The sequence below is a fragment of the Drosophila mojavensis genome, unplaced genomic scaffold, assembly GCF_018153725.1.
Source record: "Drosophila mojavensis isolate 15081-1352.22 unplaced genomic scaffold, ASM1815372v1 contig_16, whole genome shotgun sequence".
Classification (NCBI taxonomy): domain Eukaryota; kingdom Metazoa; phylum Arthropoda; class Insecta; order Diptera; family Drosophilidae; genus Drosophila; species Drosophila mojavensis.
In genome coordinates, this window is record NW_025318693.1 from 1073354 (window position 1) to 1099653 (window position 26300).

At 40.1% G+C, this 26300-nt stretch overlaps 8 protein-coding genes and 1 long non-coding RNA gene across 11 annotated transcripts; 4 read left to right on the forward strand and 5 right to left on the reverse strand.

Annotated features, from left to right (window-relative positions):
* The first annotated feature begins 302 nt into the window (after positions 1–302).
* Positions 303–3393, forward strand: LOC6573800 (ribosomal protein S6 kinase delta-1). The gene is made up of 3 exons (XM_001999823.4): positions 303–699; positions 755–2398; positions 2456–3393. Exons 1-3 carry the CDS (start codon positions 604–606, stop codon positions 2672–2674), a joined length of 1959 nt encoding a protein of 652 aa, XP_001999859.1. The 5' UTR covers positions 303–603; the 3' UTR covers positions 2675–3393.
* LOC6573799 (homeobox protein B-H2) lies at positions 2903–7663 on the reverse strand. Its single transcript, XM_001999822.4, has 2 exons — positions 6320–7663; positions 2903–4617 (listed from the first exon to the last, which is right to left on the reverse strand). Exons 1-2 carry the CDS (start codon positions 7309–7311, stop codon positions 3723–3725), a joined length of 1887 nt encoding a protein of 628 aa, XP_001999858.1. The 5' UTR covers positions 7312–7663; the 3' UTR covers positions 2903–3722.
* Positions 7664–7917: 254 nt separating this feature from the next.
* On the forward strand, positions 7918–11264 carry LOC122756785. Its single transcript, XR_006356640.1, has 2 exons — positions 7918–10804; positions 10910–11264. It is a non-coding gene; the product is annotated as an uncharacterized LOC122756785 (long non-coding RNA).
* Positions 11265–15366: 4102 nt separating this feature from the next.
* Positions 15367–17222, reverse strand: LOC6573798 (malate dehydrogenase, mitochondrial). Its single transcript, XM_001999821.4, has 4 exons — positions 17136–17222; positions 16729–16936; positions 16162–16358; positions 15367–16103 (listed from the first exon to the last, which is right to left on the reverse strand). The coding sequence occupies exons 1-4, from the start codon at positions 17199–17201 to the stop codon at positions 15564–15566; spliced, it is 1011 nt and encodes a 336-aa protein (XP_001999857.1). The 5' UTR covers positions 17202–17222; the 3' UTR covers positions 15367–15563.
* On the reverse strand, positions 17136–19841 carry LOC6573797 (ralA-binding protein 1). Its single transcript, XM_001999820.4, has 4 exons — positions 19653–19841; positions 19452–19590; positions 18504–19385; positions 17136–18314 (listed from the first exon to the last, which is right to left on the reverse strand). Exons 1-4 carry the CDS (start codon positions 19747–19749, stop codon positions 17492–17494), a joined length of 1941 nt encoding a protein of 646 aa, XP_001999856.2. The 5' UTR covers positions 19750–19841; the 3' UTR covers positions 17136–17491.
* Positions 19842–19907: 66 nt separating this feature from the next.
* On the forward strand, positions 19908–20958 carry LOC6573796. Its single transcript, XM_001999819.4, has one exon. It carries the CDS (start codon positions 20152–20154, stop codon positions 20845–20847), a length of 696 nt encoding a protein of 231 aa, XP_001999855.1. The 5' UTR covers positions 19908–20151; the 3' UTR covers positions 20848–20958.
* Positions 20865–22121, reverse strand: LOC6573795 (ribosome production factor 2 homolog). The gene is made up of 3 exons (XM_001999818.4): positions 22010–22121; positions 21725–21940; positions 20865–21667 (listed from the first exon to the last, which is right to left on the reverse strand). Exons 1-3 carry the CDS (start codon positions 22027–22029, stop codon positions 20959–20961), a joined length of 945 nt encoding a protein of 314 aa, XP_001999854.1. The 5' UTR covers positions 22030–22121; the 3' UTR covers positions 20865–20958.
* Positions 22122–22174: 53 nt separating this feature from the next.
* LOC6573794 (transcription termination factor 5, mitochondrial) lies at positions 22175–24203 on the forward strand. Its single transcript, XM_001999817.4, has 4 exons — positions 22175–22452; positions 22508–23489; positions 23563–23787; positions 23851–24203. Exons 1-4 carry the CDS (start codon positions 22269–22271, stop codon positions 24137–24139), a joined length of 1680 nt encoding a protein of 559 aa, XP_001999853.1. The 5' UTR covers positions 22175–22268; the 3' UTR covers positions 24140–24203.
* A 32-nt stretch (positions 24204–24235) lies between these two features.
* LOC6573793 (putative tRNA (cytidine(32)/guanosine(34)-2'-O)-methyltransferase 2) lies at positions 24236–25956 on the reverse strand. 3 transcript variants are annotated; one of them, XM_044007273.1, is made up of 4 exons: positions 25507–25956; positions 24790–25445; positions 24611–24733; positions 24236–24541 (listed from the first exon to the last, which is right to left on the reverse strand). In XM_044007273.1, the coding sequence occupies exons 1-4, from the start codon at positions 25625–25627 to the stop codon at positions 24362–24364; spliced, it is 1080 nt and encodes a 359-aa protein (XP_043863208.1). In that variant the 5' UTR covers positions 25628–25956; the 3' UTR covers positions 24236–24361. The 3 variants fall into 3 exon arrangements, with proteins under 3 accessions (XP_043863208.1, XP_032584169.1, XP_001999852.1); XM_032728278.2 differs by having other exon boundaries at positions 24236–24733; positions 25507–25676; positions 25773–25955; XM_001999816.4 differs by having other exon boundaries at positions 24236–24733; positions 25507–25955.
* Between the last annotated feature and the right edge of the window lie 344 nt (positions 25957–26300).

A 26300-nucleotide genomic window follows, 5' to 3' on the forward strand; every position in this document is an offset into this window, starting at 1 on the left:
ATTTTTTGTCTCATTACCTATTATATGATATACTGAGCACTAGTTTTCCATGTTATTTAGGTAAACATATTTTTCGATAGTTTAGAAAGTCTAATCTGCGCCTTCTTATCCAGTCTACCAATTATTCATTATATATTTTATTTTATAATTTTTTTGGCGTTCAATTTGAAATATATAATTTCTAAGTAAATATATAATTCTGAGTTAAGATAAATATGCTTTGATGACTTTTTAGTTGTCCGAGGATTTGGCGAACTTTTAAATATCCACTGTTATTTACATTTAGGAAAATGTTAATGCTCGATACTGTTACTGTGTCTGTCTGTTATAACTCCTTCCCATCTGTTCTGTTTAACAACACAAAAATAATGGAAAAAATTTAAGAAGATGCCGAAGATAGATTTTAGGCAATATAACATGAAATTACTAAAGAAAATTTATGATGTTTTACGTACAATGCATACTTGAATATACATTTACGAAAATCAGTTAACAGCAGAAGCGAAAAGAGAAAATTAGCAGTTTGTGCAACCACAATTGGGCTCCATTACCAAATCAAATCAAACTCATTAATAAAAGAATTTTATATCTTCTCGTGCTACGATGACCCTAAATCTGGGAGGATGGATACACAGTTTCACAGTAACTGATACGCAACAGCACAAGGGAGGCTATACTATTTACAAGATTACGTCGATTGTAAGTATTTCTGATTTGTACGTACTATAAACCTTATTAAGCACTTTATTGCTAGGTCTTCCCCCGTTCGGTGCCTCAGGCACTAACGTGTCTTGTAGTATGGAAAAGATTTCATGAGGTCAAACGTCTGCATAGGGAACTCAGTCGCCGGCACAAAAGTATGAAGCTGCCGGGTAAAGTGCCCGAGCCAACAGACAGTAGCTATTTTAAACGTTTCGATGAGGATGTGATACAGCTACGTAAAGACTATATACTCAGACTACTTGACTTTGCCGCCCAGCATCCGGTGCTATATAAATGCAACAGTTTCACACAATTCTTTAGCGAAGCGCAATCACCAAATTCATCACCGCTACGAAAATTGTATGTGGAGCGCTCACTCAAGATACCTGGCAGCGGTGCAATAGCTGAAATTTGCGATAAACTCGATTTGCCCTACGATCCACACGACGCTAATGGCATGGTGCTCTTGGATCCACGCTGTGACAAACCTAGTAGCGATAGCGAGCAAAATGAACAGCAAGAGCAAGAGCAGCTTAGTGTAGATAAGATTGTGGAAAAACAGGAACAACAATCTAAGCGCGACTACACGCGTCTGCTGACGCCTATGGCTTCGGTGGAGAGCGAAGACAGCGACTACATTTATGAGGCGGCCTTGGAATTCAGTCATGCTGTACAGTCGGAGGTCAATTTGGAGTATGAAGATGCTCATAGGCGTTACAAGCGCGGCGTGGAGCTTTTGCTTGTGGGCTCTAAATGTGATAGTAATGAGGATCGCAAGTTTATTGCCAAGGCCAAGATTGCCAAATATTTGGCGCGTGCCGATGATATTTATGCAAATTTCTTGCGTTCCGATGTCGCTCGTTATGGCAACAGGAAGCTGCAATTTCAACTTTCTCTAGATGAAGTCGACAGTGTAACGCAATTAGAATGTGCCTGGAATCAATTGGCTAAGTACAAGGTCCTGAAAGTGTTGGGAGATCGCGTCATGCAGGTGCAGTGCATCACAGAACCGCAGTCGCGGCCAACGTGCATAATGAAGGGCATCGAGAAGCCAGCAAGCAATTCGCCCACCCAAAGCATTTTTCTGCCACAACGTGTGCCCTACATGTGCCAACTGCTGGCTTACTTCCAGTCGGACCAGAAGATTTTCCTGTTGCTCAAGCAGGCCGAGGGTGGACGCCTTTACGACTACATACAAAGCTACACCCCTACGGCTAGCAAGAGTGTTGATTACGCCAACTTATTTCCTGCGGAACAGCCATTGACAGTTGCCAGTGATGTTACCGAGCTGGTGCGCAGTTCGCAACAATTACTTAAGTCAGTCTCGCATACTCTGAGCAACTTGCAGGCGGGAGCGCTGACTCCAAGACGACAGCAGACGACGGCGAGGCGTTTGCCTGAGGTCTGCTTGCGTCAATGGGCTTGCGAGCTGGCGGTAGCTATACACAGTCTGCATGGCAAGGGTGTTATATTGCGAGACTTACATATGGAAAATATTTTGCTGGGAAAGTCTGGCCAATTGATGCTCACATACTTCTACCAGAACGAGGGTCTAACCTCTGATGACAACTACGTGCATAAGGCGCTGAGTTTCCAAGCTTTAAAAAATCATTTCGTGGCCCCAGAACGACCGCTTACCCTTCGCTCAGATTGGTGGAGCTATGGAATCGTACTCTACCAGCTGCTATTGGGCGTGGTAAGTTACTCCATTCGATTTACCTTTGTTTCAATTCTAATTGATTGGTTGTTGCAGTCGTACAAGGTAATGCATCCCGGGCATCTGGAACTCTACGGATGTGTACAATATCCGTCAGATGTTGTGGACATATCGGATAACGCACGAAATTTGCTAGAGCAATTAATTCAATTGTCACCGGAGCAGCGCTTGGACTATGAACAGCTGCAGGCACATCCATTTTTTGAAGGCGTCGATTGGCAGACAGTTCTGGACCAAGGCAACGGTTCTTCTTAGTTAATCGTATGACGAAGAGGCACCAAACGAATCGAATTTCCAAATTTGCCCTATTATTTAAATATTAAGGCGATTTGAGGAAATTGAAGAATCTTGAAAACAACCAAAATTAATTTTATGTTTGAAAATAAGAGAAAATTTTGATCTAATCATATATGATTTTTGATGTTTTGTTTGTTTTTTGTTTTCTGTTTTCTGTTTTCCGTTCATAGTTTTGTTTGACATGAATTCTGTGCGGTACAAAATATGTTTCTTTATTATTTAATATATAAATGTATTATTTTGTTTATGCATATATACATTGCAAATCCTAGAGTATTTCATATTAAGAAGCAAGCTAGATCTTAGACTAATGAAAACTTGAAGCAACTGAAACTCGAAATTAGATTACTAAGATTCATATACCATATGTATTAAAATATTTTTTGGTTTTGTTTATATACTATAAGCCAATTATACAAACATACAAACACTTTATTGTCTATCTACACAACAGTTTTTGATATACTACATTTATACATACAACTAGGGGCAATAATTATGAACCAGAATCGGGAGAAAGCGAGAGGCTTTGTCTCATCCATCTGGTTACTGCTAATAAGGCACATTTGGAATGCATTCCGTACATGTTGGCGATTGGGAAAAGCCAACAATGTATGATATATATATTTTATAATTTTGATAGTAAGGCTAATAAAAAGCATTAAGTTTTGGCAAGACTTGTTGATTTTGTTGTTGTTGTTGTTGTTGTCGGTCAACTTAACTATGCTTAAAATTACAAGGAACCCATGGCAGCAATTCTGCTAATTGCTGCCATATTTTCTATATTTTTATGGTATTTTCTATAGCTTGAAAACTTTTGGAAATGCTGCACACACACATACGCACACGCACACACACGCATACCACGGAATTTCGGGCAGCATGGATTTGATTGAAATTGAATGAAATCAAAATGGCCGTTTGAAGCGTGCTGATGCGAGTACAGAGACAGAGGCAGAGGCAGGGACGAAGCGTCGCTGCTGACGTCGATGTGTGAGCATTTCTCTTAGTTCAAAAAAGGCGGCAGGACATAGCTTTGCGCCTGTTGCTGCTGTTGCTGCTGCTGCTGCTGTTGCTGCTGAACACTAACGCCCGCCTCCTCGCTCTTGATCACAGTATGCAAAGCACTGTCATTGTCATCGCTGCCGGATGCAGCTGTCCCCGCGGCCACATAGTGATGCCCATCCATGTGGCAGGTAGCTGTGTTCTCCTCCAGTCCCGTGGGCGGTTGGCACTGCACCTGGACATATTTAGCCTCCTCGGCACTGAGATACTTTCCATTCAACTGCTGGTGCACAGTAATCAGTTGGGTGCTGGTGCTCCCGTCAAGGTGCTGCTGTTGCTGCTGCTGCTGCTGCTGCTGTTGAAGATCTGTCGTCTGGTAGCCATCGCCAGTATCTGGATTGCCGCTGGCTGTTCCGCCTCCGCCGGTACCGTTCATCTCGATGCGCGGCGGGCTGCCGTAGTCAAAGTGGCGCATGGGAAAGAGCTGGCTCTCGTGCACATAGGTGCCGTACTGGCCGGAATAGGTGCCATAGGGACTCGCCGCCGGCGAGAGTAGGCTAAATTGTGGGCTCAGCTCGTAGGGTGTCTGATAGCTCGTCCAGCTGTCCATGCTGCCCGGCGGCGTGACCGTTGTCGTCTGCGGGAAACTGGCGAAAGGCGGAGCCAATGAGCTATTCAGCGCAGCCGTCGGCGGTGTGTTCGTCTTGATGTAACCAGTCTTACGTGGCGGCTCATGCTTGCGCCATTTGGCCCGTCGGTTCTGAAACCAAACCTGCACTCGCGACTCGCTCAAATTCAGTTTGATGGCCAGCTCCTCACGAGCAAACACATCCGGATACGGAGCACGCTCAAAGGCTCGCTCCAGTTCCTCTAGTTGATAAGCCGTAAAGGTGGTTCTGTAAATGTAAAAGAACAGATTAAATGATTAAATGAAGTTTTATAATAATTATATCTGCATCTGTATCTGTAATTGTATCTGTAATTGTATCTGTAATTGTATCTGTAATTGTATCTGTAATTGTATCTGTAATTGTATCTGTATCCGTATCTGTATCCGTATCCGTATCTGTATCTGTATCTGTATCTGTATCTGTATTTGTATCTGTATCTGTATCTGTATCTGTATCTGTATCTGTATCTGTATCTGTATCTGTATCTGTATCTGTATCTGTATCTGTATCTGTATCTGTATCTGTATCTGTATCTGTATCTGTATCTGTATCTGTATCTGTATCTGTATCTGTATCTGTATCTGTATCTGTATCTGTATCTGTATCTGTATCTGTATCTGTATCTGTATCTGTATCTGTATCTGTATCTGTATCTGTATCTGTATCTGTATCTGTATCTGTATCTGTATCTGTATCTGTATCTGTATCTGTATCTGTATCTGTATCTGTATCTGTATCTGTATCTGTATCTGTATCTGTATCTGTATCTGTATCTGTATCTGTATCTGTGTCTGTGTCTGTATCTGTATCTGTATCTGTATCTGTATCTGTATCTGTATCTGTATCTGTATCTGTATCTGTATCTGTATCTGTATCTGTATCTGTATCTGTATCTGTATCTGTATCTGTATCTGTATCTGTATCTGTATCTGTATCTGTATCTGTATCTGTATCTGTATCTGTATCTGTATCTGTATCTGTATCTGTATCTGTATCTGTATCTGTATCTGTATCTGTATCTGTATCTGTATCTGTATCTGTATCTGTATCTGTATCTGTATCTGTATCTGTATCTGTATCTGTATCTGTATCTGTATCTGTATCTGTATCTGTATCTGTATCTGTATCTGTATCTGTATCTGTATCTGTATCTGTATCTGTATCTGTATCTGTATCTGTATCTGTATCTGTATCTGTATCTGTATCTGTATCTGTATCTGTATCTGTATCTGTATCTGTATCTGTATCTGTATCTGTATCTGTATCTGTATCTGTATCTGTATCTGTATCTGTATCTGTATCTGTATCTGTATCTGTATCTGTATCTGTATCTGTATCTGTATCTGTATCTGTATCTGTATCTGTATCTGTATCTGTATCTGTATCTGTATCTGTATCTGTATCTGTATCTGTATCTGTATCTGTATCTGTATCTGTATCTGTATCTGTATCTGTATCTGTATCTGTATCTGTATCTGTATCTGTATCTGTATCTGTATCTGTATCTGTATCTGTATCTGTATCTGTATCTGTATCTGTATCTGTATCTGTATCTGTATCTGTATCTGTATCTGTATCTGTATCTGTATCTGTATCTGTATCTGTATCTGTATCTGTATCTGTATCTGTATCTGTATTTGTGTCTGTATCTGTATCAAATAGGGTTAGATTGCGTATTAATAGATGATATTAGAATAAAGTTCATTCAAATCGAAATAGTCACCGCATCATAAATTTAGTTATTGTTTAAGCAGTAAAGTCACATTTCAGTGTGTCCCCTGCCGTCCACGAATAAGGACGGTTGCTAACTCTGGCAGCGCGCACATTAAGTATACGCCCCATTGTGCGATATATAAATTGTGAAATAATTTCATTGATTTCCCGTCGTTAAGTTAATTGAAAATAGTTTTGTCGGCTCAGCACTTACCTCGTTTTCTTTTTTTTTATGCCATTGGGATCGCCCTTCTTCTTGTTGTTGTCTTTTTTGGCGGCTGGAACAGCGACAACGCCACCAACCGTTGTGCTCGCCGACCCCGTTCCAGTCGTGGCAGGACCAACGGAACTGTTGCTGCTATTATTGTTGCTGTTGTTGTTGTTGCTGCTGGCACTGTTGCCGTTGCTGGTGGGATTGCCATTGCTGATGCCATTCGGCGTTGACGACCCATTCTCCAGTTGGACGCACATATCCTCCGGTTTCTTATGCTTGCCATTTGACGTGTTGCTGAGTAACAGCGGTGTCGCTTCCAGCAATCCATTGCCATTGCCGTTGCTGGCATCCTCATGGCCATGGCCGTGGCCATGCGCATGACTATGATGCGGACTGCCGCCGTACAAATGCTGCTGGTGCTGCAGCTGAACATGCTGCGGCTGAGGCTCGTACGGATCCTTGGGCGAGTAATCCAACTTGCCATTTAATGCATGATAGTCGTTCATAATGCCCACCAGTTGCTGCTGCTGCTGCTGTTGCTGTTGCTGGTTTGGCTTGTGGTGCAGCATGCCATTGTGGTTGTGGGAATGCGAGAGTGGAGGCGGCGGCGTTACGGCATAATGCTGATGATGTTGCTGTGGTTGCTGCTGCTGGTCCACAAGTTTCTGGGGCGTTGTCATGTACTCGTATTTTTGGCTGGGCGAGAAGCAGCCCAGCTTATTGCCAAAGTCCATTTTCTGCGCATAGTTGGGCGACCCAGAGCCACCGCCGCCGGCACCACCATTTGGCAAAATAGTGTTGCAATCGGGCAGCCGCTGTTGTTGCTGACTGCACAGCTCGTGAACGACACTGCCCAGCATCACGGGATGCAGGCTGCTGTGAGTGACCGTCGCCGTGGAAGTCGGAAGCAATGGTTTACTGGCGCCCAACGGACTTAGTGGGCCGCCGCTAAAGTCACCAAAGATTTGATCATCGAAGGTGGCGTGCTCCATTTTAAAGGGACGCAGTCAGAAATACACACACTCGTACTCGCACTCGCACAATAAACCACTTTCTAAAGTTCTTTTTGATAGGTTGTTCAAGTGTTAATCCATTTAGTCGGTAATCAAAGTGCGCACAAAATGAAATCAAAATCAAAATCAATTGTCACTGATCACTAATTGTAGTAAATGAATTAATTGCATTTAGTTTTTGGCGCACGCGCAAAAGCATTCGCCTTCACTTATGCGCCACTCCTGTTGAATGATGCTGCAGCGACACTCACTCACTCACTCGCTGCAATGATTTCGCTCCGTGCACGACGAACCGCTCGACTCTGTGCCTGTGGCCTTAATTGAGCACACAAGTCGCGATGATTGCCCTTTTATACCAATTTGCTGGCAGCGACGCAGCGTAGCCAGTTTCGACCAATCAGCGACGAGCAATGGCCGTCGCCACAGCAGTGCTACGGAAGAGCGAGAGAGAGAGACAGAGCGAGAGCATTGGGCGAGATACCGGCTGTGTTGCTTGTGTTTGTGTTTTATGCTGGCGCGTGTGACTTTTTGCTTTTGCTTTTGCCTTTGCCTTTGGCTCTGGGTTTGCCTTTGCAGCCGTGGGGTGTGGTTTTTGTTTTGCCCTGAGAATCTGCTCGCTGCCAGTTCGCGACACTTCCCAGTGGGTATTATACGTATACTTTTTCGAAACCGAGAGGAGCCAGCAGAACTGACGAACAGGATCAAAATATCCTGGGAAAATTAGTATCAGGGCGTATTTGCTTACAAGCTTTTAAACATTCTCTATTAGAATCTAGTATTCAAATACACTTTGAATTATAGCATTCCGAATATTTGTCTTCATAATAATCATGCCATCGTTTAATAATGATTAATAGATTATATAATGAATATGTATAAGAATAAAATTTAAAGTGTGATAGATGTTTCTCATTGTCCATAGTCAACAAATATAATGTATATCCTTATTTTATATTTACTTTTTTGCATTATTTAAATAATGAGCATTTGATCACCTGCCTGCATGCCTGCAAATGTTTTTCTGTCGATTAGCTTTGGTCAAAACGAATCCCTATACAACGTTATGAACTATTCTAATTGGAATTCTCTCACGCCATACGATCGCATGAGGGTCGCGTTGCTATCGTTATTTCCTACCACCACATGACCTCAAGGATCGCGTCGCACGCTTGCAAGGGCATCTCCTTCCCTCTCTCGCTCCCCGTTTCACTATATCTCTGCTGCTGCGCGTGTCACCCTCGCCCCTAAGCTAAACCTCACCCTTGGAGGATTGGCGCGCGTTTGGTTGCGCGTTCGACCTTTTGGCCAAATGCTGGTATCGGACAGGCGGGCACTTACGAGTCAATAAATTGTGGGTCATTGGTATAAGTTTTAAGATTTCACGACAGGAATTCGACCGGGGAGGAAAAGCGGGAGTAAATTGTGTAAGTTGGAAGAGATATTAGTTTTAGTGTCAGTAAGAAAGTTCACCAATCGTTGGCCCTTAAATAGTTCTGACTCTCTCTTTAGAGCTATATATATACACGAATTCCATATGCACTTATTGAGGGCCTCTAATTCGAATGGAAGAATGTAGCGTGACATATGATCTGATGGTTCTATGGAGGGAAGAGTTCGCTGAAAGTGAAGAAAAAATAAAAGCCCTGTTCCTTTGGTAAATGAGTAGGAAAAGTGACCTCCTAACAACATTTAATTAGTAAATCTTTTTTGATTTTATCTATTGCCAGGTGTCAATTACTATACCCCATTTTAATCTCCTTGGAGCTCTATTGATCAACTGTCTAAACTATTCTCACTATTTATTATAGGCTCTAATCAATCCGCACCACCCAATCCCGATGCCGATAAACTTAGCTGCTGCCCGCATTGACCTTGCAAAAGAAACAAAAACTTTAACCTGAAGTTCCCAGGATCAACTCGCATCACGCTTAAGGCTAAACGTAAAAATTCCCATTTTAATTCGGCAGAAAACTCATGAAAGAATCTCACAGCAACAATTTGATACTTTTGGTCGCGCTATGGGGCAACATTTTTGTCTGGATTTGTCTTTGCAGGTTTCAAAATGCGGGCAGCGGAAATAGAATCGAGAATGGGAAACAAACACGCGATCGGCGTTGAGCAAAAGAAAGAAGCCACCCCACAGTAGGAGAGATGATGCGACTCAGCCTTAGTCCGTAAATGCTTGCGTGTGAATAATCAGACAACATTTTGCATTGCGATTGCGCCAATTATGTGGGCACTATTATGGTGCGGGAATATCCTCGGGTGGGGTGTGCGACAGAGAGTTTTCCTGCCGGCTCAAGGCCTTGAGGGTTAAGAAGAGTCAACGAGGATAGCATCTGATCGATACGAAAAAGTCAATGAGTCAAGGGAGCAAAGGATCCAGACAGAGTTAATGAGTAGCCAAGATCTCGGCAATAGAGATTATATCAATACCTTGAATGTCTTGATTTGATCTTAATTATCTAAATAGACATAGCAAGATGGAAAAAATACTAATGAGAGGTCATGGAATGAGGGTTAATGTTTATGTTTAAGAAATATGAATATTTGGCAATTGTTTTTTTTTTTTTTTTTTCTTTACTACGTTCTTTTTGTAATAATAGTAATCATTTTAGTGATCTGCTCTAAAATCAAATACAGATTTGCATTCTGGGTTTCTTCATCAACTTGTGAAACTTGGTACAGTTTGTCACACAAACCAAATTGCGCTGCCTAAACTTTTGTTGTTGAATGCGAGTGCCACTGCGACAATTTTTCATATTTTTTCCATAACCATTAAGATACACACAGACACACAGGCGCATAAACATACACAAACACGAGCCGCACTTGCACATATTTGTTTTGAACCCAGTGACAGTCTCTACTCCGCATCAGCATCAGCATCAGCTCGGCATCATCATCGTTCAGCATTCAGCATTCTCATCCTCCAGTTGAATATTATCACATTGTATTACGATATACTTATGCATATATGTATGTGTTTTTTTTTTTTTTTTTTTTTTTTTTTTGTTTATTTTGCTCTTTGCTTTTTGCCATGCCTCTCAGCATACATATCTACGTTCACAGACACACACAAGCATGCATATATATGTATATGTGTGTATATATGTATATTATATACGATCGTATACCTCGCACTCGTATGTAATTGTGATCTGCGCCAACGAAATTCCAATATGGCGTGCACAAACACACACACACACAAACACACACATGTACATATACATATATATGTACGTAGTGTCAGAGTCCAGAGTTGGGCATAGCAGTTCACCAATACAGTTGCATCCAATTAAGCTTCGTTAAGATCAATTTAAAATCCCGCATAAAATATCAAATAGTTTTTGTACTTTAGTTCCATTTCTGCTGTCGCTATTTGTTGTCGGCTGTCGGGCAGACGCTCTCCAAGCCACAGCCAGCCAGCCAGCCAGCAACAACAGCTACGTTTCGAAATCCGCAGCCCACGGTACGAGACAATGTCTCCAAGTCGATCGGGCCCCAGGCCCCGACATGACAAAGATGTATAGTTTTTCATATTTTGTTAATTCTCTATGGCACTTTGGGGTTGCAGTTGCCCATTGTCCACTTGTTGCCTGTCCACTTGTTACCCCCTTTAGCATAGCACTTTACATGATGAGACTCTGCGCAGGCTCCATAACAACGGATGTGCGGACGTCTTTGACATCTGACCCGTACGATCACGAGCTATAAGAGTATTTACAGCCCTCAGACACGGCAACTGCCTAGCTGACTCGCGGTCATAAATGTATTTCTAAAAATATTCCAATACTTGAGTCGTGCTTTGCACGTTAGCTAAATCGCAGCTTATATAAATATTGGTCTAATACTAATCTAATAAACACTGAATTATGTAAACAGTTCTGTAAACTAAGAAAATATAAATATGATAAATAAATTTTCTATTTTTTAAGAAAATGTATTTAGCTTGAAAATAAAATTTATTTTTCCTTTATTATTTAATTGCTATGATATTACATATATTTCCAACTTTATTAACATTAACAAGACACAATGTCTGTTACGACCCAAGAATTTTTTTTATAATATGGAAGATTCGAAAATATATGTGTACATATATGCATTTTAAATAGATTCAATCTAATCTACATATATTATCTAAAACATATTCTCTTAATATTAAATAAAACCCCTTTTGGAATTTCTTTAATCTGATATAATAATTGTGGGCCCGTCCTAAATGTGAGATTGGGTTTTGATATAGCGGAACTCCTATCCTGTTTAATAGAAAGCCCATTTCATATTTTTTTAAATGGAATGTATTATATACTAATACATCAATCACGAAATCAAAATATTAATTAATTTAATTTAAAGGTTTTTGATATTTACAGCCATTTGATGTCTTTATACCTGCTTGTCATATTACTCAATATATATACACACACATATAAAAAATGTATCCGTGATGAACGAAAAAAGAATAAATTATTTGAAGTAATTTTATTTGATATATAAGCAGAGCGTTTTATTTTTACCCATTTGTCGTGTTATTGGTGTAAGAAATATAGCAGATACAACTTAATGCAATCAAAGTGAAAGTGAGAACACGCCAATAAATTAAATCCAATCAGAATCGTATAGAGCGCATATGGAGCTCAAATATACATATGAAAGATGACAACCACTTCGCTTGGCTTGCCTTGGCCCTTGTAATTGGCTCTGGGTCGGAGTCTTCTCGGATCACAAAAAATCGCAACACAGCGCGCGTAATTCAAATTAATTGTTGACAATTGTGACTTATTTAAGCCAAAGGCGCCATTTAATGTGGCTCAACGTGGATGTGGATGCAGTCTGTGTTTGCCTCTGATTACTTAAATGGTGTGATTATAGCAGCAAAATCTGAAAGATTTATAGGATAGCTGAACGATTGACGAGAAAAAATATAAATGCGGCGAAGTCTTTGTTAAAGGATAAGTCAATTAAGTGGTCATCTCCATTTGTTTAATGAAAGCTCTAACTACACTAAGACGTTACTAATTCTTTTGATAATATCGATTCTTGAAAGCCTGAGGAAGCTTACATAAGGAAAAGAAAGGATCATTAAATTATAATTTAACAATACTACGAAACTCCATCTAGTAATGCAATTTCCAAATTTATTCAAAATTACAATTTATAAAAATTAAAAGTGCTCCAGTGCTATAATATTTAAATATTTAAATATCGGCTGCCGCCTATGAAGTCCTTTACTGTTTATGTATGTATGTATGTCAGTGATTGCAGAAATTCAAAAGCAGACATCGATTACTAATCAATGGTATCGATACCTAACTCGATCAACGTTAAATTTAATTTGAACGATTTATGAATGAATAAACTGGATTGCAGCATCTGCTGAAATTTGTGTTCTTAATTTATAATTGAATTTATAGCACTTTGTTGTCGTTGTGGGCGTCGCATATCGTTTTTGGCTGCTCGGCCGATGTGTGTGGCTTAATTGTTTGTAATTAAATAAAATTGTACAAGGTCGCTTACAAACTCACTCACTCGCTCGCTCACTTAGTGACATTGGGACTTGGGCGTTCTGCTGGAAAATCCATGACTACCAATTTGTTTTAATATATAGTGCAATAAGTAATGAAAAACGCCGGCCGGCCGGCAAAATTGTATTTGTATTTGTTATGTATGTAGTAAGCGTCTGAAATTGATTCCTGCTCATTATTTCATTAAAAACGCTCCGACCAATTGGTCACTCAGTGCCCATTCAGTAGAAGGAGACATCGAATCGACGTCGTCGTCGCCATTGTCGTCGTCAGCGTCATCATGTTTGAGTGCTCCCTGATTTTTGCTTGCATTTTGATCAGATTTTATGAATGAAATTGTATCAATTGATTGTTTTGGTGCTGTTATCGTTGCCTTTTGATCGTCGATAATTAAGTCGGGGGCGTGTGCTGGTCAAATAGATTCGAGTTATATGGAACTTGGGTCACTCTCCACTAGCAAATCAAATTGTCTATCTTGATTGAAGGTATTATATATTGATTAAAGACGTCATCACATTATTGTTAATCAATTCAGTATTACAGTCATTCAAGACTAGTCAAATTATCTGTTGAAGAAGATTGAAGCGATTACACTTTGAACTTCTTGAAGATTAGAAGAAGAATGAAATATATTATTATGTTCAGGATTTCTGATTCCTCGGGTGAGATGGCGATATCTAATCTAGATAGTAATTTTTCTTATATTTTAAAGTATCAGAATAGAATTATATTTCAACAATCTATGATCTAATCAAAAATATTTTTATATGTGTTTACTTTAAGATACGTTAAAGATTTTTTATGTTTGACAATTGTTTTTTTACGATCTCCAACGAAACATGCATGTATGTACAAAATTTATTTAAATATATACATATGTATATACATACATATATTCACATACATATGTATATAAATATGAATATGCGATATGTCAAGAATTCCAAAATGTGTACGCACTAGTCACAAACCGTCGACAAATACAGGCAAACATAGCATATCGCGGGGAAGGTGGAGAGAGACGCAAATATGACATGCGGGCAAGTTTTTCAATTGATCTTAATGAAGCTTAATTGGCTGCGCGTGTATTGGTGTGTGTATGTGAGCCTCAGGAAAACATAGTATGCCCCATGACTGAGCTGCGCATACACTGAGGAAAACTGTTTGGCACAGATTGGCTGAAGGCGATGCGGACCTAAACTGAAGTGATTAGAATTTCGCACTGTGCATCAATGAAATAAACAATAAAACTTAAAGACCCAATACCCTTACCGAGCTGCTGCAATTCAATACACTTACCCCCTGATACATTTTTAAATAATTTTATAATGTTAAGATAAGTTTTAATACATTGATAATCATTGAATCATTAGCCAATTCGACTTTAGTAATAGCTATGAAGAATTACTGTGTAGATTGATTTATAAATAATTTGGATACTTGCAGTTCGAATTTAACGTAAATACGAACATATACTCAGCAACGTAACACACTGCCAGTTACGTAACTTACGTAATTGGCCAGTGGCTAGATTATCAATTACGTTGTCAGCTTACTATATGCCGACTGAAGACAATCCGTTCCCAGGCTGCACTGATTTAATATATTAATACATATAATATATATATTTATAATGTATATATATTTATGAACGTAACTAATGTGAGAACTCAAATTTTTATGCTTTACTAACCTGATTATGTAAGCCCACAAAGTTGATTTTCTGAATATTTTTCATATGCTTAATTTTAATCATATAAAGTTCAAGTTGATCTCAATGTAACAAGCAACCAAAATAATAAGCATACACATATTATATATTTAGCGCAAAAGGACTAACTTTAGGGAATATTCTGGTTTAGGAGCTACTGAAAGCTGAACTTTTAGAAAAATTAATTTCACATACTCAAACTTCATTATATTTATTGTCATTTATTACTAGAAGACAGGAGGAAATTTATATTTGTAAGTCAAAGTCAACCTCGCTAATTAAACAAAAATAAATTAAATAAAATAAATAAAATTTTTGTGAAAAAATCGTTAAATGAAGAATTAGCTTTAAAAATTACAATCATGACCTAAAATAACTTATTTATGTATGTATCCCATCAACAGAACCTGTGAGCTTACAGCCTTTGGCGTAATTTAATATTCCATATTAATTTTTAATATGCTATAAGGTTATTTACGTTTATTGCGAATTGTTTATTGCCAAATTAAATTATATATCGCATTTCTTGAAGAATATTTTTCATAGTAACAATAGTCATCAATCAAAGCAAATTAGTCTATCGAGGCAAATAGCTCTTTGTTGCATCGATTTGGTAACTTATTAAAAGATTGAAAATAATCTAGATATTTATATGTGTATATAAAATCCTGATTTATTGGGATAAAACCATTCCCTCTTGATGCTAAACGTAAATTTTCAAATATTATATCCATATGTCATCTAACATATTTTTACTGATTCCCAAAAATTGAAAGTACATAAGTATCAGTATTATTTTGAAAGATGGTGAGCGGTTTGCATTTTAATCTTTGGACAAACGATTGTTTTACACTTTTCAACTTAAGAAGATCTAATTTGTTAAGTAAATAACCAATGCTGGCATGAATTTTAAATGATAGCTAATGAAGGAAACAGTGGGGCCGAGTGACTGGTTGACTGGCTAGTGTGTAGCTGCGAGCTGATAACATTTAAGCATTGGCAAAGTCAATGCCCTTCTGAATGTTCTTCTTAAGTTCGGGAATGGCAGCCTCCAGCAACTTCTTCTCATAGTCGTTCAGCTTGGGCAGTCCCAGGTTCTCCTGCAGACCATTCTTACCCAGCACCAACGGCGTGGAGAAGAATGTCGCCTCAGTAATGTTGGACTGCACGTACGAGCACTCGATAACGTTCTTATCGCCATTGAGGCCCTTCAGAAGGGAGCCGGCAAAGCGAGCGCCAGCATAGGCCATCGACAAGGTGGCAGATCCGGCACCAGCCTTAGCCTTAACCACCTCAGTACCGGCCTCCTGAATGCGCACAGTCAGCTTTTCAATGGCATCCTGGTTGCCCTTGAATTGAGGCTGGCTTTGCGATAGCACTGGCAGGATGGTGACACCGGAGTGGCCTCCAATCACAGGAATCTGCACGCTCTGGGGATCAACACCGAGTGCGTGACCAATGAAGGCACGAGCACGTACCACATCCAAGGTAGAGACACCAAATAAGCGCTTGGGATCATACACGCCGGCCTGCATAAGCACAATTAGTGACAACCTTCCTTATGTGGTCGAGTTAAGCAAAACTTACCTTCTTCAGAATCTCGGCAGCAATTGGCACACAGGTGTTGACGGGATTGGTGATAATAGCCACCAGAGCCTTGGGGCAGTTCTTGGCAATGGAGTTCGAAATGTCCTTAATAATGCCAGCATTGACATTGAACAGATCATCGCGAGTCATGCCTGGCTTGCGGGGTACACCAGCAGGGATGACAACGACATCAGAACCTGTCCGAGATAATTGATACAATAAAAAAGATTAAACGAGAATACTAGATTTATATGAAAGCACTTTGATCTTTTGTATTATGCTCCAAACAATAGGCTACTGTTAAGAGGCGATAAGTTCGCGCACAGATTAAAAGCCAGTTATAAAGGTCTAATAAACTTCCTCTTATCACATCAATTACGCTTATCGGTTATGACATGCATATGAGAAACATGAAAAACAAAAAAAAAATAGGAATTTTGATTTGTTCTTGTTTCTGCAAATTAAATTAGAATAAAAGACAAAATACCATACTAAACCTATGATCATGTGTTAATTTTCCAGTCTGGATTATTAAACCTAACCTCACTTATGGCCCTATCCACTTACCCTTCAGGGAGTCGCCCAATTGGTCGGCACCCATGAATCCAGTCGTTTTGCTCTTGGTATCGATGTGAGACAAATCGGCAGCTACACCGGGCGTGTGCACAATATCGTACAGGGACAGATCCGTGACCAAGGGATTTTGCTTCAGCAGCAGCGATAACGGCTGGCCGATGCCGCCAGAGGCGCCGCATACGGTCACCTTATAGTTATTCTAAAAAATAAGAATAATAAAATATTTTAATTTCAGTTAACAACGAACCTGAGTATGATCAAGAGTGAATATATTTTATTTCAGACCTCAGCAGAAATCTTTTTCTTTTTTATGTGGTCATGTAAATTTTTTTTATTACGTAAACCGCAAGAGCCAATCGTCAAGTGGCTAAAAAGATTTATTTCTGATTATTGCTCACCTGTTGGCTGACCGAAAAGTTGCGCACGCCTTGCAGCGCCAATTGCTTGGTAACTTGCTTCAACATCTTTATTTTGTTTTTAATAAATTGTTTAAAAATTGGTATGCAAAACAATAAGCAGCTGCGCGACTTGCAAAATCCCAATTGCTATTCACTAAAAGCTTTCAGCCAACTTGGCGCAAGGTTAAATTCTGTGTATTGTTGCAGTAGTTGAGCTTTAAACAGCTGTTGCTGTAAAACTGTGCTGCCAACTGATTTGCAGAAAAGCGCGGGAATACTTTTGTTTAAAGCTAAGCTTTTTCTTATATTTGAGATATCTTTTGAATTTGCTTTGTTCGACAGATAATTTGAATAAATTAAAACTCCTGCATTCGCAGCTCTACTTGAAGGGCAATACAGGCACGTCGCTCTTCCTTGATTTCCATGCCCAGCATTTGCTTTTTGTGCTCAAGAAGTGCATTTTCTCGCGTGTAATGTTCAATGATTCGTTCGTAGTCACCCTCCGCAGGCAGCTGCTCCTGGCTTATGGTTGGAGCAGCTTGTGCTTTTAATAGCTCCTGCTCATACAATTGTTTCATGCGAAAGATTTCGTTGCGCTCGGCAAGAATACGAGTTTTAAGCTCGTTTTGCCAATTCATTAATTCGTCATATTCTATTTGCAGCCGCAAAAGATCATCTCGCTGAGGATTTGATTTGGACAACAGCAAATATCCTGTCTGCTTATCAACGGTGTATTCTATGGGTGGTGGCGAAGTTGCAATGTTAGTCTCATCATGCTGCTGGAGCGATGTGACCGTGTGCGTCGGCACAGAGTCAATGGTATCCTCACTGACGATGGGTGCAGTTACAGTTGATTGATTGGTGGTGGGTGGTATTTGTTCGGTTGGTTGGGCTGCTGACTGAGATGCTTGTGCTGGTGCTGGTGGTGCAGCGGTGGTGTGCTCTAGTTCATCAATAGACTTCTCTTGCTTCTTTTCACAGCTTCTAAGTTTCCGTTTAAGCTGCGTAATGATACGTTGGACCTCCCAAAGTTGTTCCTCACGCTTTTTTGTAATAAAGCCCGCATTCATTTCGCTGTGTATCTGAGTCAGCAGACTGTCCTGCTTGCGTAGCTCTGTCTTAATGTCCTCCGGATTGTCCGGGAGTCCAGGACTGCTAGACGTAAGTGGCGGAACATATCTGCAAGAAATATTAAATTTTAGTTAAGGCTCCTTTACAGTATTTAGATTGATGGCTGCCTCAACAAAAAGCTGACGATTCGACGAAAACGAGTACGTTTGCGTGGTGCTACACTCATGTTTCTGGAGATCTGTCATATTACGGCCGCATGATGCGCACTTTAATCTAATCTGGCCAATGTTTACTCACTTTATCAGCTTCACGTCCGGAAAGAGATTCGTGCAGTGGCATAATAGCACGACCATTAGGCGGTGTGACATCTGTAGTGTTGGACTGAGCAACATTGCTAGAGATTGAGCATTCAGTTTGTTGTAACGCTCCTGCTGTATGACAGCATCAAAATGCAATAGAATCCATGATAACAAAGTACGATTGCATTTAGGCAACTGCTCTAGTAATTGTTGCAGCTCCGTTTGCTGGTCGGTGACTTTGGGATGTGAAGCCACCTCCTCAAAACGTGCTACTAAATCTGTAGTTAAGACCGGTTCCGGGAGCTCCCGCAGAAATAATTTTAGCAAACTGCAGGCGGTGGGTATATCGTCCACAGATGCATCATTATCGCGATTGTTGTATAATCTTTTGTAGTGCAACAAACGCGTCTTAATGGGCTCTACTTTGTAAATGTGATCACATTTGAGCGATTGCTCCTGCTGCAGAAAGTCGATGCAATCACGCACTACCAGCGGCAAATCGATTCCATCATGGCATCGGGAACGTTCTGTGGCCAGGCTAATCGACACACCAAAGATAGGATATCCAAGGGCTAAGACTTCTTCAACTTCGCTCGCGTCCTCTTGTTGCAATTGTTTGCTCTTTTTATCTTTTTTATCTTTCTTTTCGAACTTGTCCTTTTTATCCTTTTCTTTGCGTTCTTTATCTTTCTTTTTATGCTCCTTCTCATCATGGTGTCGATCTTTCTCTTTTTCACGTTCCTTCTCTTTTGCCTTTTGGGGCGGCTCCTCCTCTAACGCTTTTGGTTCCTTTTCCTTGTCACGTGATTTTTCACGTTTTTCCTTACTTTTTGAGCTCGTAAATTTAAAAGTTTTTGACTTCTTCGATTTTGAAGGGCTTCTGAGTGGATAGAGAAAATCAATTATAGGCGATATTTAGAGGATTTCAAGGTTCGCTTTAACTTACTTTGTGTCCAATTCTTCTTCTGGCGAACTTTCGCCTTCCAGGGCGGCATATCCACGATCTTTCCCCTTATCTTTCTTATCCTTTCGTCGACCTATGAGCAGATCTTTCTTGCTGTGCTTGTCATGGTCACCTTCACTAACTAATTAAGAAATGCAAATTATTTTTGTTGTAGCGCCCTTTTTCAGCTTTTGATCTACTTACAGTCACTTTCTTCTTTGCTCTTTTTGGACTTGGAATCGATCGCTTCAGAGGCATAAAGCCCTGGAAACTCCTTTTCTTCCGGGCTATCAAAATCCATACTGTTGTGGCAACTTGTTTAAATAAATAAATAAATACAATTAATATGTTTACACCATCTGCAATCAATAAACAAAGCAGAAGAGGCTAACAATCGATTGCAAAATCGATTAAATGTAATAGAATTGCCAACTTGCTGCAAATGCAAATTGTAAAGCGGCGTTTATTAGATAAATTGCAGTACGCAGCCAAATATAAAGAAAAAGTATTAAATCTGAAGGTTTTATCTACATAGATTTAAAGAAATATATATAAACTCATTTGTATTCGGAATACTTACTGAAAGTATCAATTGCAGCTCAGCAATGAACAGCATACCATTAAGCAAAATAATCAGATGAAATCAGATTTGTTTACATTCTGGATGTAAAATAATTGTTTTATTTTGAAAGAAAATCACATAATGTCATCAGTACGATTAAGCCAAGTGGAACGCGACCATTTGGCGTTACTACAACGTCCGGCCAGTGAAGTCCTAGAACTATGTAAGTCGGCATTTGACTACCTGGTGAACGGACCCAACTTGGAGCGCTATGACATGATAGCCAAAAAATATGCAGGCGATGTGAATAGTGAAGCGGTGCAACGGGCAGTGGAAGCCTTAATATCACTGTTAATCCATGTAACCACCAAGTCCGGACCTAATGGTGAACGGGTTAATATGCGCAATATATTCCCCGATTTAAGTGACGATGTGCTAGAGGTGCTTGAACAGTTTGTCACAAGTAAGCGACATTTCGTAGAGGGCTCTATTAAGTCGGCCAATATTCGTGCCTACCGACTAGTCAACCTTGACTGGCGTCTGGAGGTGCGCACTGCTTCTCGCTGTTTGCTGCAACAATCAAATATAGTAATAACAATGAAGCTGTATCTGCATACTGAGCCGAAAAACGAAAATCGTGAACTGCTCGAAATAGATACGTCCGAACGTAGCGAGAATGAGCTGAAAGCAATGAATGAGGATGAGCGACGGCACCGTAAGGATCTCATAGTGCAAACGGATGTCAGCAGTCTAGTGTACCTAATCAAATCGCTCGAGGATGCCTTGGCCGAGTCGAAAACTCGTCGCATCAAAAACATTGTCAATGCCATACACTAGAAGAATATATATGTATATATTTTTAGTTAAGTCAATATATTAACCATATTTTAAACTGGACCAATTTATTGCAATTATAACTAATTAAAATCTAAAATAATTTTTTGTAAATCAATCGGCTGTTGACAATGCCTCAACTGCGGCTGCTTTTAGTGCTACTTTCTTTTTCTGGCGATCTGCACGTTTCTCCTCCGGTGACTTTTTCAGCGCTTTCACGCGGCGTGTTTGTATTGAGCCCGTCTGCTGCTTGCCCAAATGAACGCGTCCCTTTGTATTGCCCAGAGCGTCGGTGCTGATGTTCTTCTTTTTGGTAACCCTAAGCTGCTTGGGCTGCTTTCTGGCCAGTTTATATAGATCATCAGATGCAATCTTCGTACGACGAATTGAAAAATCAGCCGATGGTCCAATTTCTTCAAGCTCAATGCGCGGGGTCTTTTGACCGGATTTCTTTAGCAAGATTTTATATGAACGCATGAGGATGCTCATATCTTCGGTGACCGTGAAACTAAGTACGTGTTCTATGCCTTGTAGACGTATGGATTCAACCTTTTCTCGCTGAAACATGTCTATGAAATAATTTCGCAAGCGACGCAGTTCCTCGGTTTGGGCCCATTTCGGACCATTGAAGACTAAGCAGGGCTTCACACAGGCGCCAATCTTTTCGTTCTTAAACTCTGAAATCGACTGATAACGCTTAATGCCTAGCTCAAACATATCAAGTACTTCATTTTCAAAGATACGACCAATGATTATGTTATCTGGACGTTTCTTTGACGTTGATCCAAATGTGAAAAGCGCCGCATCGTTTTTCATTGTTAAACTAAATATAAGTACAATTAAATTCAGGTGATATAGAATTTGCCGTGAATTCACTTACAATTCCAGGGAAGACGGATCATCGAATGGCGTTATATCGTTCTTACGGTTTAGAACTTTAACGAGCGGCTTCTTCAGCTGTTGCAGATCCTTCATACAGAGCTTTACATTGCCACCACATTTGCGTCCGTCCACGAATAACATAGTGCGTGCCGACTCAATGAGTTGCGGCTCACGGGCCAACAACACTTTCTTTCCTTTCCGAGTTTTCGGTTTCCTACAATAGATTTTTTAAATATGTAAGCAGTGGGCGAAAAGTGAATTCTATCTATTTTAGAACATATACCTGATCCGTAAAAGCGACATTATTAAGTATTACTTTATTTAACTTTATAGTTCTTTTCAAAATGCATAAACGCACGTGTAGCGTCGTTCTGATAGTGGCAACTGGTTTAATTTTGCTCTTGGTTACTTCTTTACGTAGGTTGGCAGCGCCAAATCAGCTGTTGTCAGCTGCAAATGTAATTAATCGAATATTCTATACCTCAACTGTTGCACATTGTAATTGTTTTCCGCGAGCAAATAGAATTTAAAATGACATAAATATGTTGCGAACTAGTCAAAGTCAAGCCCAACTTCTGTCGCGCGGCTGTGTTTATTTAGCACGAGGCTTAGCTGCACTAAATAAGCCATCCAACAAAGGGGATAACCCAAAGCCGAGCAAATCAAGCGGACTTGAACGGACAACGGAGGATTCCTTGAATCCTAGCTACTTGGCGCGAACCTTAGGTATGTACTTATAATAATGGTAATACATCGTTCCTATGGCTAAATTGACTTTCAGGCAGCAACTATCGTACTTGGGCCCAGGCGCTAGAAAAGCATCCTGAGCTGAAAACCGTCAAGCGAAAAGACCTGCTCAATTCCTATCACACATTAAAATCGTTGAATTACAGCGTCGATGATATTGTTACAAAACCGATGATTATTTATTATAACGCCTCAACACTTGCCAATCGGCATAGTGTTCTCATTGAATGCGGATTCCAAAACATCACCATCCCAACGCTTTTTAAATACGTAACTGTTATAAACAAGCCAATAGATATGCTGAAAGCACACAATTGTATACCATATGATGTTAATGTGCCGGAACGTCTCATGAAATGCTTTACGACTGTCCAGCTGAACAACTTCCACTTGCAAGAACACCTTGATGAAAGCGTCACCTTAAAGACCTTAAGACAAAATTTACTAAATGCATATTTGCGCGAACGTCTTCAAATGGAAGATGCAGATTTGCAGAAGCTATGGCGTGTATATGGGCGAGTACGCCACAAGAGTTTCCGGTCCGTGCAGGATATTGTCGAGTTGCTAACTACAGTGTTTAAGTTTCCAGCTGAACGGTTGCGTAAAAATAGTTTCCTTCTGCACGGGGATGCAGACAACGTTCGTCGTATTCTAAAGGAGATCCCCACAATTAATGACCAAGACATCCGTGATATTGGATATCGTCGGCCAAAAATTCTAATGTCTACTTGTGATGGTCTTAAGCAAACACTGGAGCACGTGAAATCCTTCGGCATTAAGGAGGATGCTGTTCTTCGATGTCTTGAAGTGCTCACCCTAGGACCAGATACTGTCTTCGAGCGCCTTCGCGATCTAAATGAAATAGAGCAGTTTCAAGTGCTGGGTAGCAATCCGCGCGTGCTTCGCCTGGTACACTATCAGAATAAAGCACGTTTGCGTCTGGACTACTTAAACCAGCTCCGTGTACGCTGTGCCTCGTTGCATATACTTTCATGCGGCTCGGAAGCCTTTGCCAAGTGAGTTCCATTATAGGTTTATCTAGCATGACATACATATATATTCTCAATCATCTCTGATTCGGCTTTATAGATTTGCACGGGATGGCTCGGATCGTACAAAAGGTCGTGACATTGTAATTTATCTGGGAAATATTTTAGAAAAAGATGAACAATTGCTACGCAATGTGCTGTCGCGGCATCCGAACTGGTGTCACATACCCGTTCTTCATATCAAGCAATGTCTGGAATACTTACAAAGTAAAAAATTTAAACTAGAGGACATATTCCGAAACATACACTTGCTTTTGTATCCCATGTGAGTAGTGATCAAGTTTATAGCAACAGAACACATTTGAATTCGTTCTTTTGTCTGCTTTAGCAAACGGATTGAGGAAAAATTGCTGCTGTTGCAGACCCCGGAAATTATGGAAGAGCTTCAACTGCCTGTTCCCAATGTTCACGCCCTGGAGAATAGTGAGATATTAACATTGATTTTATATCTGATAGAATCGGAATTTCATTTCACCGGCGATGGTATTTGGACTGAACAGCATACGCATCACGTGGAGAATTTTAATAACCTTTTGCCTGACTTTCCCGAGAGTCTCAACAAAGTGTACAAATATGGAGTAAAACCAGCAGAGAAGCTATCCGTGCATTATTTATAAATATATTTAGAACCAATTAATTACACTATTTACAAAAAATGTGGAACCTGTAGGAATAATATATACATATATTATAAGAATCATCAGTCAAAGAAATGTATATAAAATATGGGCCTTTTATTCCCTGACACGCTGGACTTTCATTATATATTTATACTAGAAAGCTGTCTCCTTGCCACTATAATGCTTAAAGTATATAAACATGCTATAGACGTCGATGGACTATGAATTTTTGCAGCTTTGTCCACTTTTACTTGGCTCTGCCTGATCGTGACGACCAACGAAAATACTGCCAATTTTAATACTTCCTTTTGGCACTGGAGAAGTGTCTTCGTCGTCATCAGGAAGAACATAAGCACTGATACTCTTACTACTTGTACTTGGCTCTGCAGATGTTTCCTCCTCGTCGTCAGGAACAACGTAGGCACTGCTACTTTTACTACTTGTACTTGGCTCTGCAGATGTTTCCTCCTCGTCGTGGCGAACAACGAAATAATTCTTTTTAAGGTTTATAGATTTTGTTTTCTCTATCACTTCCCGATAGGCGGCTGTCAGTGGCTTTTGTACAGCATCGTGTGTAGTATAATCTTTATCCTAGAAAGAAACATGTTATTGCTGAATTTTAGTTGCAAGTAACTAGGCATAATCACCAGCTCGTAGCTTAGATCCGCATCATATTCACACTGGTGTCCCACAAATGGCAAATGCACGATTGTTCTTTCCATTTTTCCCGAAATGTTTTTCAGTGCCTCTTCCGGCTTGTCGAACCATTCCAACGTCAAGTTGCATGGAACATGACCTTCAGGCATGGTAAATTGACGACATACCACAAATGCCTCGATGCTTGAGCTGCGTGAAGCGGATGGCTTGAAGAGGCACACATCCTTAAAAAATCGCTGCAGCTGTAAATACACGCGGCTGGTGTTTGCTGCTCGATACACTTTGCCCATGAACGTACCGCCCTCTTCGAGAATGTAGGTTGCAATGCTTAAACCTGACAATAATAGTTCTGCCTGCATGTAGGCATCCCAATCGTGTAAACCGGTGACATCGGGAGCCCCATCAGTGACAACCAGTTCCGCCTTTTTGCCATCGAAAAATTTAATAATTTCCTCTGCGGTTGACTCCTTAGTAATGTCGGCCCGCAATTGAGTCACGCCATCGATTGGTGCCATACCCTGCATGTCCACAGCAATTATCTTTACTTGCTCCCGGTCTTTCTCCGATCGCGGTTCGTACATACGCTTCGATAGAACCTGTGACCATCCTCCAGGTGCTGCGCATAAGTCCACCGCACGTGTTAAGCCTACGAATTAGAAAACTTTTGAGCTATCATAATTTTATTAATGGATTTGCTCAAATCTTACCCTCCAACAAATTAAACGTTTCATCTGCTTGTAGTAGTTTGAACGCACTTCTGGCTCGCCATCCCTGTTCCTTGGCTAAACGGTAAAATATATCACGCCTGTCCTTTGATGCCTTTCCCATATTGCGATCTAATCAATAACTTTATTGCCGGTAAAACAATTTTCTAAACCTGTGGGCAATAATAATATCGCATGGTTATTAGAAAATTATAGTTCGAGGTTACACGTGCTATCAGTTAGATCAATCCGCATCGGTTATTCGGCACCTGGTTACGCACGTAAAAATCTAAATCATAAAAAAATTTGATCTTTAATTTGTGTTGTATAGCTTTTATGATATTTTCCTTTAAGCTTCTGAACTAATTTTTCAAAATTACTTCGTAGCTAAAGGAATTTCTTTAACTTTATTTAATTGATCTATTAAAGAGCTAGTTCCCACGCGAACTGCGCCACTCTTAGTATTTAGTGTTGAAAAATTTTCAAATGCTTTGGCGGGAAGTTGAGAATTCAAACGGAAAGTATTAATGGCAGTGAATTTCTATGTAAAATATTATTTACATGTGTATGTTCGTGTTTTAATCTTATAACTGAGGACCGGCTGTTCTCGCCTATCGTTTCATGCATATTTAAATACAAGTACATACATACGCTGAAAACACATAAACCATTTGTCATATTTTCAACGTAAGGCAATCAGAAAGTACAATCGTCAAGCAAGGCTACGTGGAGAATGAGAGGAATCGGAACACTGAGTCCTATTGCTACCGAAGCTGTGAATATGCGCGCATCAAGAG